Source organism: Epinephelus lanceolatus, chromosome 16 (assembly GCF_041903045.1).
Source record: "Epinephelus lanceolatus isolate andai-2023 chromosome 16, ASM4190304v1, whole genome shotgun sequence".
NCBI lineage: Eukaryota > Metazoa > Chordata > Actinopteri > Perciformes > Serranidae > Epinephelus > Epinephelus lanceolatus.
This window is the reverse complement of record NC_135749.1, coordinates 4,017,181-4,030,831: the sequence shown is the minus strand read 5'-3', so window position 1 is coordinate 4,030,831 and position 13,651 is coordinate 4,017,181. Positions and strand designations below refer to the sequence as shown.

Genomic DNA, 13,651 nt, shown 5'->3' with positions numbered 1-13,651 from the left:
AAGGATTGTTCCTGTTGCCATGGTTACCATTGATATGAGAAATAAAGTGTGATAAAGACTGACAGGTGCGTCACTCAGCGTCAGTACATGATATCCCTGTCTTTCCCCGTCTGACTTCAGTCTCAACCTACATTAGAAAATAAACTGTGAAATATGTGTTTAGTCGTTACTGAGGTCTGCTGCTAAATTCAGCTTCATGTTTCACTCAGAACAGTTTTTAATAAATCAGAAGTCAACAAAACGTGTAAACTGCGTGGTTAACGCAGACGAGCGGAGGATTAGCTGAGAAACATCACATTTATTCACTTTACATGGAGCTACAGTTAATACTGAATTATGTGCTAGTGTCTCTTAATAAGTCATCAGAAATCAGAAATCATCTTTAGAAGGAGCAGATGTTACCTTAAGCTGCTCGGGACATGTTAAAGTTAGTAATATTTTCACGGAGCGAGGTGAGCTAATTGCTAGCGTGCTCAGTTGCTTTGAGATGGCTGTCAGAGATGGCAGAGGTATGACCACATGATCCAGTTTGAGTTATAACAGGTGGTGTGTTCCACGTTTTATTTCCCAGTTGCTCTTGGAAAGAAGAATAGAGGACTGTAAACAAACTGTTAGTTTTAGAAATCAACGGTTTTGATTCAACGGCGGAAGTTGCGCAAACAATTCACACAAGGTATCATCGGGGCTTGGATTAAGGTGGATAGGTATCAGTGGGGCTCAAGGACGACAGTACAACCAACCATGTCTCCCAGTGCCGGACTTCAAGTTTTCTTCACCTCTTCTTTTGGTCTGAAACACAAACTGTTAAAGAATTTCAGACACAAAATCCCAGACACCCTGTCAGTCTGGGAAACGTCTCTTTACTTCAGATTTCAGGTTCCGAGGTTCCCAAACCGGACCCCTTCCTCTCCCTGGCCAGGCCTCGAGATCCTGTCCATGAACATCACAAACAGGATCAGTGACAAGGGACAACCCTGGTGGAGGCCAACGCCCACGAGAGTGTGCTCTCACTTTGGTCGTGCAGGGATCGAATGGCTTGTAGCAGCCAGCCCGGTACCCCGTAGTCCCGCAGTACCCCTCATAGGACTCCCGTAGAGACGCGGTCATAAGCCTTCTCCATGTCCACAAAGCACATGTAGACTGGATGAACAAACTCCCACAACCCCTCAGCAGCCTCGCAAGGGTAAAGAGCTGGTCCACTGTTCCACATCCAGGATGGAATCCGCATTGCTCCTCCTGAAGCCGAGGTACAATAATCAGTCGGAGCCTCCTTTCCAGCACCCTGGAGTAAACTTTACCCATGAGGCTGAGCAGTGTGATACCCTGATAGTTGGAGCACACCCTCCGCTCCCCTTCTTTGAAAATGGGAAGGTGTAGGCTGCAGGTGTTTCAAAGGAAACGCAGGAAAAACTCAAACTGAATCCAAATGTAATGTTTTTATTGACCTTTATTATAATAATGCTGAAGGACTACAGAGTCAGTGCTCATGTAAAGCTGTGTGGAAGACTTCCAACCACATTGTTCAGTATGAAGGGCAGAGGAACAACATCTGTGTAATCCAGGTTACTTAGCATGCAGCACAGAATAAAGACATGAACACATGTAAAATGTATATTGGTCAGATTTGGCAAAGCTGATGGCAGCACCACCCACCCTCATCCAAGGATACAAGAACCCTATTTCTCACAGATCCAGTTCTTAGACTCATAATATTGACTCTGTGTCCATTGTCCTTGGTCACTGCAGCATGTTGCAGCGTGCTGGTGTATGTCAGAGGTTGGTAGTTCTGGTGCCCAGAACCTGGAGGACAAATTAAATGTTGTCTTTTTAAACAGGGCTGAAACAACTGATTATTTTCAATTTGAAGCAAACTGTTGAATTTTACTTGAAATATTGCTTTTATACAGTATAATGTAAACAGTAGTATGGTAATATAGAGCTGGTTCATCAAGCAGCTCGACACTTCCTCACAGGTCCTATCATCTGATTCAGTTTCTGAAGACCATTAAAAAGCACACATTGATAACAATTACAAACTCTTTTGTTTTCATTCTACTTTTTAAAGCGTACTTATTTTAGTGACAGACAGTAACTTGGGTAGAGACATGATTGAAGCAAAAAATCTTTCAGGTGTCTTACATTTCTGTCAGCGGTGATCCATCCACCCATTCATATCTATCTATCGATGTTTCCCGTAGACCAATCCAGGACTCTCCACGCACATTCAGCTCAGTGACAAACTTCTAGTCGTTGACAAGTGACAAAAATCAGCCACAGCTAACAGAGTCAGAGCAGGTTGAAGTGCAGACACTTTACTAGAATCAACAGTCGATGAACACTCACCTGTTCCTCTTTGTTGTTTATGATCACCAGATCTGCTCCTCTCTGCTGACAGTCAGCTCTGCTTTGTCCCCAATTTTTCTTCTCATCAGATTGAAAGTAACAGCTGCATCCAAATCTGCTCCATCCATCAGGACACCACTTCCCTTAATGTCAAACAAGTGTTTTAAAGAGAGATTTCACTTCAGTACTGTCACTGTTTAGTTAAAGCTCTTTCTTAACTTCCATGTTTCCCTTTCAGGTTGTTTACTCTGTAAATACTTTAAGTTTTCACTCCTGAAATATGTCAGTTTTTAAACTGTTCTCACCTTCAATTTTGTCCTTCAGCTGCTTCACTTCATCCTGTAACTGACTGTAGTGGACTGATGCGTCTTGAGAACAACAACAGATCAAAGTAAGACAGTATGGAAATATTTGTGATTAGTCTTCAGTGTGAAGGTGGATCCTGTTTTATGGTATTTTGAAACTGATCTTACTTGAAATTTGTTTTTGGAGCTGGCTGTAGTTGTTGCTCAGTTGGTCGTATCTGCTCTGCAGCTCGTCTTTTTCCAAAGTAACGAAAATATCTGGCGAGAATCACAAGAAATAAGACACAGGAAATTTACGTCGGTAAAACACTGCGAGTTCACATTTTTTTCCTTCAACAACAATAACACATGGTTAGGTTTGGGGAAAAGAACAGGGTTTGGTTTTAAAATCTTAGGGGACACAAACACTGCTCTCTAGGGTGAAAGTCTGTGTTTCATCCCTCCCATTCAGACTTTTGCCTCCTTAACTTTTGTCCTTGTCCCGCTGCGTTTCCTCCTGACACAGCTGGGAGGCATTAAATATAACAGCAACGGCCACGTATCATGCCGTCATTTAACAACGCCTGTTTTCTTTCATTTCTAATGCCGCAAGTCACTGCCCAAGTGCCAGATTTCAACGATTTCGAAGTGAGACCAGGCTCTAATAGGAACTGTGGAGGTCAAGTTGAGGTCTGGAAGACCAGGAAAACTTTCTGAGAGAGCTGCTTGTAGGATTGTTAGAAAGGCAAATCAAAATCCCCCTTTGACTGCAAAAGACCTGCAGGAAGATTTCTCAGACTCTGGAGTGGTGGTGCACTGTTCTACTGTGCAGACACACCTGTACAAATATGACCTTCATGGAAGAGTCATCAGAAGAAAACCTTTTCTGTGTCCTCACAACAAAATGCAGCGTCAGAAGTTTGCAAAGGAACATTGAAACAAGCCTGATGCTTTTTGGAAACAAGTCCTGTGGCCTGATGAAGTTAAAATAGAACATTTTGGACGCAATTAGCAAAGGTATGTTTGGAGACAAAACTTTTAAACACGGGGGTGGATGATGCTTTAGGCTTGTGTTGCACCCAGTGGAACAGGAAACATTTCACAGGTAGAGGGAAGAATGGATTCAGTTAAATTCCAGCAAATTCTGGAGGCAAACATCACAGCATCTGTAAAAAAGTTGAAGATAGCTTCTACAACAGGACAATGAACCTAAACACACCTCCAAATCCAAAATGTACAACCTAAGAGGAGCAAGCTGAATGTTATGCCATGGCCCTCACAGTCCCCCGACCTAAACATCATTAAACATCTGTGGATAGAGCTCAAAGAGCAGTGCATGAAGACGGCCCAAGAATCTCACAGAGCTAGAAGCCTTTTGCAGGAAGAATGGGTGAAAATCCTCCAAACAAGAACTGAGAGACTCTGAGCTGGATACAAAAAGTGTTTAGAAGCTGTGATACTTGCCAAAGGGGGCACAAGGGGGCACTGGACATACAGGGTGCCCAAACTTTCGCTTCAGGCCCTTTTGCCTTTTTTCTTATTTTCAAATCTAAAAGATTGAAATTAAAAAGTCATGTTACTTAAATTATTGAAGAAATGTTTCATCTTTAACTCCATGCCTTTTGGAAATCAGCTCATCTTCTACTTATTTAACTACTCACAGTAAAATAAATTTTGACCAGAGGTGCCCAAACCTTTGCATGCCACTGTATCTAGCAGAAAAAAGGCTTCAAACATGACATGACAAGAAACATAGAGGAACTAAAGATATGAGAGTTTGGATTAAAAACTTCAGTCCTCACAGCGTATGTAGAGTCCAGCCAATATCAGAAGGTACATCACTGCCGGAGTCACTGCAGTAACACTGAAACTCCTTCTTTTGACATCTGCAGGGTTCTTTGGAGTGCGTGGTCCTACAGAGGCAACAGACATAGAGAACATGTTTCATGATGCTTGTCTGGAGGTTAAAGTGGCCTCTTTGAACTGTGGAGTCTTTGTTACTGGTTGTCACTCTCTCCATAAGAATCATGACTCATGTAGCACCAGATTACATCACCAAGACTCCTGATAATGACCCACAGTGAATGATGGGTGATGGTGCATTGACTGAGTCCTGATTTATCACTCTATATCCTATTTTCACGACACCACACAAGAACTGACATCAACTTCCTGTTTATAATATTCATCATTTTAGACTTACTGGCTTTTTGTGACTGGGGATCAGCGTGATGCTCTTCATCCTGGACGATCTCCACCTGATCCTCCTCTCCCTCTCCTCTGTTCTGTTGGACGTCTCTAGTATATCTCACATTCAGGCTCAAATCAGGTGCGGCAAGTGCATCATCGGACATCTTGAACAACCTAAACTTAACTGGATCTTTTCTTCTGTCACTGTTGACTTTGAGGTGAGCGACTCTCAAAACAGGAAGTGAGGGCAGGACAAACCACTAACACAGATGCACACATGAACACATTAATGATAGATGAACAGCTCCACGTAATTTAAACTTGACTTAAATGTTGGCATTCAGTTGTTTAGTCACTGGAATTGTAAAAACTGTCTGATAAACTTTGAATCTAAAACACAAAGCATGTTTTTATTTATTCCCTGACTTTGACATTGGGGACATACAAACCCATATTTGTGCATAGCTACATTCACACATCTCTGACACAGGAAATGAAATGCAACCGGTCAGTTATTTTTGTCCTGTCTGGTGGGTGAGGTAAAACGACAGGTTTAGATGACAGGGACAATGTTTTAGATAAAGAAAATAAAAGAGATGACAGAAAATCTTCCTCACTGACACACAGCCAGGTTCTGTGATAATTACCTGAAGTTCAGCTGGAAGAAATGAAGGATTCGCTCTGCTACATGCACGACTAGTAACAGACAGAGAGCAGATAATGTTACAAAACAGTGTGGAGGAGCAGAGAAATAAGATCCCAGATGAGTTATCAGGGGCCAGATCGCAGGGGCAGCAGGCAAAGCAAAGCACCCTAGACGTCCCTCTCCCCAGCAATGCTTTCCAGCTCCTCCTGGGAGATCCCCAGGTGTTCCCAGGCCAGATGACATATATTATCCCTCCAGTGTGTTCTGGGTCTGCCCCTGGGCCTCCTACAAGTGGGACCTATCCAGAACACCCCTTACGAGAGGTGCCCAGGAGGATCCTGATCAGATGCGTGAACCACTTCAACTGATCCCTTTCGATGTGAAGGAGCAGCGGCTCTACTTCGAGCTCCCTCCGGATGTCCCAGCTTCTCCCCCTATCTCTAAGGCTGAGTGCAGCCACCCCACGGAGAAAACTCCTTTCGACCGCTTGTATCCGCAGTCTCATTCTTTCGGTCACTACCCAGAGCTCATGACCATAGGTGAGGGTTGGGAAGTAGATGGACCAGTAAATCAGAAGCTTTGCCTTCTGGCTCAGCTCCCTCTTCACCACGACGGTCCAGCGCAGTTCCTGCTTCACTGCAGATGCCGCATCAAACCGCAGATCCATCCCACGCTCCATTCTACCCTCACACGTGGACCAGACCCAGACATACTTGAACCCCCTCGCTTGAGGCAGTAACTCTCTCCCAACCCAGAGGGGGCAATCCACCGGTTTCCTACAGAGAACCATGGCCTCAGATCTGGAGGTGCTGACTCTCATCCCGACTGCTTCACACTCGGCTCCAGGGACCAGATGGCTTGGAGCAGCCAGCCTGGTACCCTGTAGTCCCACAGTACCCCCCACAGGACCCCCCAAGAGACACGGTCATAAGCCTTCTCCAAGTCTACAAAGCACATGTAGACTGGATGGACAAACTCCCACGACCCCTCCAGCAGCCTCGCAAGGGTAAAGAGCTGGTCCACTGATCCACGGCCAGGACGGAATCCACATTGCTCCTCCTGAAGCCGAGGTACAACAATCGGTCGGAGCCTCCTTTCCAGCACCCTGGAGTAAACTTTACCCATGAGGCTGAGCAGTGTGATACCCTGATAGTTGGAGCACACCCTCCGCTCCCCTTCTTTGAAAATGGGAAGGTGTAGGCTGCAGGTGTTTCAAAGGAAACACAGGAAAAACTCAAACTGAATCCAAATGTAATGTTTTTATTGACCTTTATTATAATAATGCTGAAGGACTACAGAGTCAGTGCTCATGTAAAGCTGTGTGGAAGACTTCCAACCACATTGTTCAGTATGAAGGGCAGAGGAACAACATCTGTGTAATCCAGGTTACTTAGCATGCAGCACAGAATAAAGACATGAACACATGTAAAATGTATATTGGTCAGATTTGGCAAAGCTGATGGCAGCACCACCCACCCTCATCCAAGGATACAAGAACCCTATTTCTCACAGATCCAGTTCTTAGACTCATGATCTCTACTATGTGTCCATTGTCCTTGGTCACTGCAGCATGTTGCAGCGTGCCAGTATGTGTCAGAGGTTGGTAGTCCTGGTGCCCAGAACCTGGAGGACAAATAAAATGTTGTCCTTTTAAACAGGGCTGAAACAACTGATTCTTTTCAATTTGAAGCAAACTGTTGAATTTTACCTGAAATATTGATTTTATCTGTAATCCATAAAATTACTGCAATAACTCAGTTTGGTTAATGGATGTTATCTGTAATGGCTGCCAATGAAAGAATGAAACCTTGTTCAGAACTCCCATCTTTCAGTTTACAGTCATTTAGGGGATTTGTACTTTGAAGAATCATCCCTCAAAACAGACTGCCATTGTTTTTCTGATATCTATAGCACCATTAATAATGTTTACAGGAAGACTATTTGATGCAGCACCTCAGTCGGCTATTGGCATGAATTGTCTCTGAGGCTGACTCTGAGCACCGTCTCCAGCTTCATCTCAACACGTCCATGGGACTGATGCTCATATTTAGTTTTTTCCTCATGTTACCTCGACTTGTGTGAACAACAGAGAAGAAGAAAACAGAGACGGTCCTTCATGCAGCTTTAACTCAGCATAAATCTGTAGCTGTTTGTTCAGAAGTTTTCTCTCTGTTAAGCACACAGTGATCCTGGAGCCTGGAGTGATACAGTATAGTGTAAATAGTAGTATGGTAATATAGAGCTGGTTCATCAAGCAGCTCGACACTTCCTCACAGGTCCTATCATCTGATTCAGTTTCTGAAGACCATTAAAAAACACACACATTGATACCAATTAAAAAATCTTTTGTTTTCATTCTACTTTTTAAAGCGTACTTATTTTAGTGACAGACAGTAACTTGGGTAGAAACGTGACTGAAGCAAAAAACCTTTCAGGTGTCTCACGTTTCTGTCAGCGGTGATCCGTCCATCCATTGCCATTCCCATCCTCTGTCTGTCCATGTTCTCCGTAGACCAATCCAGGACTCTCCACGCACATTCAGCTCAGTGACAAACTTCTAGTCATTGACAAGAGACAAAAATCAGCCACAGCTAACAGAGTCAGAGCAGGTTGAAGTGCAGACACTTTACTAGAATCAACAGTCGATGAACACTCACCTGTTCCTCTTTGTTGTTTATGATCACCAGATCTGCTCCTCTCTGCTGACAGTCAGCTCTGCTTTGTCCCCAATATGTCTTCTCATTAGATTTATAGTAACAGCTGCATCCAAATCTGCTCCATCCATCAGGACACCACTTCCCTTAATGTCAAACAAGTGTTTTAAAGAGAGATTTCACTTCAGTACTGTCTCTGTTTAGTTAAAGCTCTTTCTTAACTTCCATGTTTCCCTTTCAGGTTGTTTGTTGTTCTCACCTTCAATTTTGTCCTTCAGCTGCTTCACTTCATCCTGTAACTGACTGTAGTGGACTGATGCGTCTTGAGAACAACAACAGATCAAAGTAAGACAGTATGGAAATATTTGTGATTAGTCTTCAGTGTGAAGGTGGATCCGGTTTTATGGTATTTTGAAACTGATCTTACTTGAAATTTGTTTTTGGAGCTGGCTGTAGTTGTTGCTCAGTTGGTCGTATCTGCTCTGCAGCTCGTCTTTTTCCAAAGTGACTGAAAGACGAGACGAGATAACACCTTTATTATAACTCATAACAACTTCAGCTGAATGTTAACACAGAATGAGGACTGTCAAATTTGTCCCCCTTTTTCCTTCCTTGTATTTGTGTTAGGAAGCGACAGCTTAACAGGCAGTATGAACCGTGGGAATGATGACAGCGACTGATAACTATAGCAGCAAATATTTGGCATGTCATTGTTATATGAAGACAGACCTAGAAATCATGAGGCTGAAACTCCTCACCATCTGAGTTCACCACTGAGTGTTGTGTTTTATCTTACAGAGTATAGATGAGAGGATGATTCCTGTCATCATCAGGAGGCACAGCACTCCCAGACAATATGCAGCTACCCTGAGAGGCCTCCTTTGGACGGCTGGAGGATGCTTCTCAGTGTGCGGTCCTAAGGTGGCAAAACACACACACACACACACACACACACACACACACAGAGTTTCTGTCATTCCCCTGTTATGATAACATACTCAGCAGCTTCATTGATCTCTGGTTCAGTGACATTTGTCAGACACACTTTAAACAAGTCATTTAAACACTCTGATGTGAACCACTTATAATTTTAAAGCAAAACAAATATGGCGTCATCTGAAATGTCTGAACTGCACAAATGACTCACAAACAAAAAGCTGTCATAGTGATTTTCCCTCTTCAGTCTCTGTTTCTTGGCTCTGTATTGATAATGATATTCAGCAGACCTCATCACGCTGCACTTCCCCTTTCACCGACCCGTGGTTACTCTGCACGCTGTTGTTACGCTGTCTTTACCAGAACTGATGCTTCCTCAGATCTCAGAAACTTGTCAGTTAAATGATACCATAACCAAAGACGATGATGCAGTGATGCGTGATGAAATATTACATCGAGCTTGTGTTTGAAATAAGTAACAGAACAGCTGCAGATGAGTCGTCTACCCAGAGAGCTGGAGTCGTACGCTTTCAACATGAAGTCGACTGTGGAGGATGAAAAACTTGCTGGCAAGATAAGTGAAGACGACAAGCAGAAGTTTTAGCCAATCATTGTGCGGCTAACTACAGAGGTTCATACTGTACGTGTAGGTCTGTCAGAACAAACATAGAGACAGAGACATTTCTGCGTTACGGACAGATTGTGCTTCCAAACACACACACACACACACACACACACACATATAAAGCAGAAACTGTAATGGTAAGTACTAAAATTATAACAGCACTCATAAAAAATGGGAACTGAGGAAACACTTTCATTGGTAGGGAAACACCAGAGGCAGCATAAAAACAATTTTACATCAATAAATAAGAAAATAAATAAGTTAAAATAAATAACAGAAGAATATGCTAGCTCAAAAAAACAATGCCAACATTAATTCTGGTGATTAGTTGGTGTAATTTCTCACTTACCTCCTTCGTGTGACTGAATATCAGTGTCATTATTCCCGGTAGCGTCCGTACTCTCGTAGATATCCACCTGCCTTTCCTCCCACTCCACTGTGTCCTCCTGCACCTGTCTGTTGTATCTCACCTTCTTTGATAAATCTGGTGTGGCGTAAATATCTGAGGACATCTTGAGAGGACAAACTGTAGCTGCACTTTATGTACAGTTTACTGCGTTGTGTTCAACGCTTACTAAGCTGCTGTGAAACTTGAATGTATACTAGTGAAGTATAGCAGTAACGTAGCGCACTGCACTGATGCTGCTGCCAGTGTTTGATCGTCTGTCTTTTGTCTGGTTTCAGTAGAGAACACAAAGGAAGTACCAGCACACACACACACCCACCCACACACTTTTATGTATTCGACTCATTTCAGGTTAAAACTTTATAACTCTAGTTTGGTGGTCAGACAAACTTGAAATATATTGTTGTAAAACTTTTTTTTCATGGTTAAAAATAGTCAGAGTTTGGAGATACAAGGTTTTCTGTCAGCAACAACAGTATGCATCTATCTATAGATCTACTGACACATTTATTCACAACTACACACACACACACACACACACACAACGGATAGGCAGAATGGCTAAAACAGGAAATTAGATTTTCTCAATAATTTCTGTCGTCAAAACTGAAACTGTTTCCTAACTAAGCTGTCGTTTTTAGTGAAGTTAAACTTTGACATTTGATGACTCAAAATATTCGTCGGGTGGGAGAACCGATTATTGTTCTGTGAATTAATTTTAAGAGTTTAAGCGTCTGCAGTGATGTAGTCACTGCGTCGGCCCATCGTGGTGAAGAGGGAGCTGAGCTGGAAGGCGAAGCTTTTGATTTACTGGTCCATCTACATCCCAACCCTCACCTATGGTCATGAGCTCTGGGTAGTGACCGAAAGAATGAGATCACGGATACAAGCGTCTGAAATGAGTTTCCTCCATGGGGTGTCTGGGCTCAGCCTTAGAGATAGGGGGAGGAGCTCGGAGTAGAGCCGCTGCTCCTTCATGTTGAAAGGGGTCAGTTGAGGTGGTTCAACATCTGATCAGGATCCTCCTGGGCGCCTCTTGTTAGAGGTGTTCTGGGCATCTTCCACTGGTAGGAGGCCCCGGGGCAGACCCAGGACACACTGGAGGGATTATGTATGTCATCTGGCCTGTGAACACCTCGGGGTCCTGCAGGAGGAGCTGGAAAGTGTTGCTGGGGAGAGGGACGTCTGGGGTTTCCTAAGCAGTTCTCGTTGCAAAGCTAAAATAAACATCTGCAGGGTGAAGCTTCATATTTTTCACTCATATTGATTGCATTTTCCAAAATGTCGAACTATTCCTTTGAGACTCCTGAGCTTCAACTTTAATTCCTGCTCTAAAGAAATATCCACAGACAACGACTTGGCAATAAATGAAAATTTATTTAAGCTAAATGGGTAACAACTGAATAAATGAATGAGGATAATATGAAATAACACAAAATCAACAGTATGTATAAATGGATTAAAACAAGAAGTAACACTCGTGTGGGTTATTTAAAAAATTGAATTTCCCCTCTGGGATTAATAAAGTATGTAAAATTAAAAAAAAATTAAATTAAAAAAATTAATTTGGCGATAGTGAGAGAGTGGGCCTATGTGAAGATAAATAGGGAACACAGGAATGAGCAAAATATTTATCTAAGGAATCCTAAATTAAGATTAAGATAATTAAATCTCCTATTCGACATCAGCTCTTACCACTGCCCAGCGGGTCACCTGTGAGGGGAGTTTTGTTGCCTCCCTTCTTAGCAGCGAATCATGCAGACGTTTCTCCTGGAGCCCCGACCTGTCACTTTGCAACTCCTGGACTTTCCAGCAGAATGAAATCAGCTGGCGCACTGTGTACGTTTGAGCCTGTGAAGTCTTGTGGGTGCCCCCAGCGTCGGTTTCCTTGCGCTGCAGAAGACCTTTTTGGCACAAGGACCACTGTGGCAAGTGGCTGGCAGCCGCTGGGTTTGATGAATCTTTGGTTGAAGAGGCAGGTCGAAAAGGGCACTTGTCTGCTTTGTTATAATTACTTGCTCATAATAATGGTGAAAACAATATCGTTGGCCGTTCGATATTGTTATCAAAGGTATTATTAACGCGCATAAAAATGTTGAAAACACTGGAGATAAAAGAAAACTGGATAAGCAAAACTTAAAAGTTTAAAATAACTTTGATGTGAGAGTATAAAAGCGTAACTAAAATGTAAATACGAAAGAGGCTAAGATACGAAAAAGAAGAAACAAAAAGTAAAAAAAACAAGAAGAGAGAAGAGTCAGAAAAGAAAAGAGCAAAGAGTACAAGAGAACAAGAGAGAAAACAGAGAGGAAACAAGAGAGTGGAAATACAAGAGAGAGAGCACACCAGAGCGCACATGGTTTTAACCGGCCAAAGTGGGCGGATCTGATAAGGCGGTCTTCTTTGTTGCAAAATAGGCTTATTACTTGATTATTACACGAGATCATATACTTTTGACATGTTACACACGATAGGCACATACTCTTCTCATTATGGTCAAAATTGGTTCTTAACATCCAATTAAAATGAATATAATTATTATACCACGTGTATTAGCAAACTACAGGATAGCCTAGTTCAAATATACACACTGTAGACTAACCTATAGTTGCAATCTATAAAGAAAAACAAAATGAGGAAGTACATATTCATGAAAACAGGTTGATTAATGAATCCAACTATATTTCTGCAACTCCAAACACATAATATGGATAAAATGTCTAATTTCACTTCCAACAGACATTTCAATTTTGTCACACAGAAACATTTGGTGAGAGAGGGGAGGGCGTGATTTCCCCGGGGCAATGTGAATGGTCAGGAAGTGGCCGAGAAAAGAAGCATTGTCTCATGACAACTAGTGGGTCGTTCATCACCGCATTTTGCCCCAAGGATACTGGATACTTTAAGATGGCATCTGAAACTTGAGGGATCCCAAGTGACTTTTTACCTCCTTTTGGCCTAAGGATGGCTGAAAGATGTTTTTGTCCAGTCGGGGGTAATACAGGGGTGAGTCCTAAACATTTGATCCCCGGTGGTCTGGTGGGTCTTGTTCATTGATAATACTGGTTCAAGGGAAGTCCAGAGAGGCTGTTCCTCTACATATCCGCAATCTCATTCTTTCGGTCACTACCCAGAGCTCATGACCATAGGTGAGGGTTGGGACGTAGATGGACCAGTAAATCAAAAGCTTTGCCTTCTGGCTCAGCTCCCTCTTCACCACGGGGGTCCAACGCAGCCCCTGCTTCACTGCAGATGTCGCATCAAACCATAGATCTATCCTACACTCCATTCTACCTTCACTCATGAACAAGACCCAGACATACTTGAACCCCCTCGCTTGAGGCAGTAACGCTCTCCCGACCCAGAGGGGGCAATCCACCGGTTTCCGACAGAGAACCATGGCCTCGGATTTGGAGGTGCTGACTCTCATCCCGAACGCTTCACACTCGAGGCAAACCTGGCAGAGACACCCTCTGAGAACCGTTTGACTTTACGCCGAGTATGTGGACACAGCTCTTACTTTGGTCATACAGGAATCGAATGGCTTGGAGCAGCCAGCCCGGTACC

The 13,651-nt window shown here is 43.1% G+C and overlaps 2 protein-coding genes across 5 annotated transcripts; both read right to left on the bottom strand.

Moving 5' to 3' along the window:
• Positions 1-1,429: 1,429 nt before the first annotated feature.
• On the bottom strand, positions 1,430-5,656 carry LOC144467375 (C-type lectin domain family 4 member E-like). 2 transcript variants are annotated; one of them, XM_078175853.1, is made up of 7 exons: positions 4,831-5,656; positions 4,430-4,540; positions 2,817-2,906; positions 2,649-2,711; positions 2,344-2,486; positions 2,140-2,240; positions 1,430-1,800 (listed from the first exon to the last, which is right to left on the bottom strand). In XM_078175853.1, the coding sequence occupies exons 1-7, from the start codon at positions 4,979-4,981 to the stop codon at positions 1,677-1,679; spliced, it is 783 nt and encodes a 260-aa protein (XP_078031979.1). In that variant the 5' UTR covers positions 4,982-5,656; the 3' UTR covers positions 1,430-1,676. The 2 variants fall into 2 exon arrangements, with proteins under 2 accessions (XP_078031979.1, XP_078031976.1); XM_078175850.1 differs by having other exon boundaries at positions 2,140-2,243; positions 4,831-5,653.
• A 1,059-nt stretch (positions 5,657-6,715) lies between these two features.
• LOC144467374 (uncharacterized) lies at positions 6,716-10,369 on the bottom strand. Of its 3 annotated transcripts, none has more exons than XM_078175848.1 (7): positions 10,028-10,369; positions 8,914-9,033; positions 8,545-8,625; positions 8,377-8,439; positions 8,121-8,263; positions 7,908-8,017; positions 6,716-7,086 (listed from the first exon to the last, which is right to left on the bottom strand). In XM_078175848.1, exons 1-7 carry the CDS (start codon positions 10,188-10,190, stop codon positions 6,963-6,965), a joined length of 804 nt encoding a protein of 267 aa, XP_078031974.1. In that variant the 5' UTR covers positions 10,191-10,369; the 3' UTR covers positions 6,716-6,962. The 3 variants fall into 3 exon arrangements, with proteins under 3 accessions (XP_078031974.1, XP_078031973.1, XP_078031975.1); XM_078175847.1 differs by having other exon boundaries at positions 7,908-8,020; positions 10,028-10,368; XM_078175849.1 differs by lacking the exon at positions 6,716-7,086 and adding an exon at positions 7,132-7,659 and having other exon boundaries at positions 7,908-8,020; positions 10,028-10,368.
• Between the last annotated feature and the right edge of the window lie 3,282 nt (positions 10,370-13,651).

What these genes read in the sequence shown, in the direction of transcription:
- LOC144467375 (XM_078175850.1), bottom strand. Translation starts at nt 4,981, where the DNA reads ATGTCCGATGATGCACTTGCCGCACCTGATTTGAGCCTGAATGTGAGA. An exon ending in GGCTGGACTCTACATACGCT is followed by an intron (nt 2,907 to 4,429) that starts GTGAGGACTGAA and finishes GATTCTCGCCAG; the next exon opens with ATATTTTCGTTACTTTGGAA. An exon ending in GCTGAAGGACAAAATTGAAG is followed by an intron (nt 2,487 to 2,648) that starts GTGAGAACAGTT and finishes TTTGACATTAAG; the next exon opens with GGAAGTGGTGTCCTGATGGA.
- LOC144467374 (XM_078175847.1), bottom strand. Translation starts at nt 10,190, where the DNA reads ATGTCCTCAGATATTTACGCCACACCAGATTTATCAAAGAAGGTGAGA. An exon ending in GCTGAAGGACAAAATTGAAG is followed by an intron (nt 8,264 to 8,376) that starts GTGAGAACAACA and finishes TTTGACATTAAG; the next exon opens with GGAAGTGGTGTCCTGATGGA. An exon ending in TAAACAACAAAGAGGAACAG is followed by an intron (nt 8,021 to 8,120) that starts GTGAGTGTTCAT and finishes GTCAATGACTAG; the next exon opens with AAGTTTGTCACTGAGCTGAA.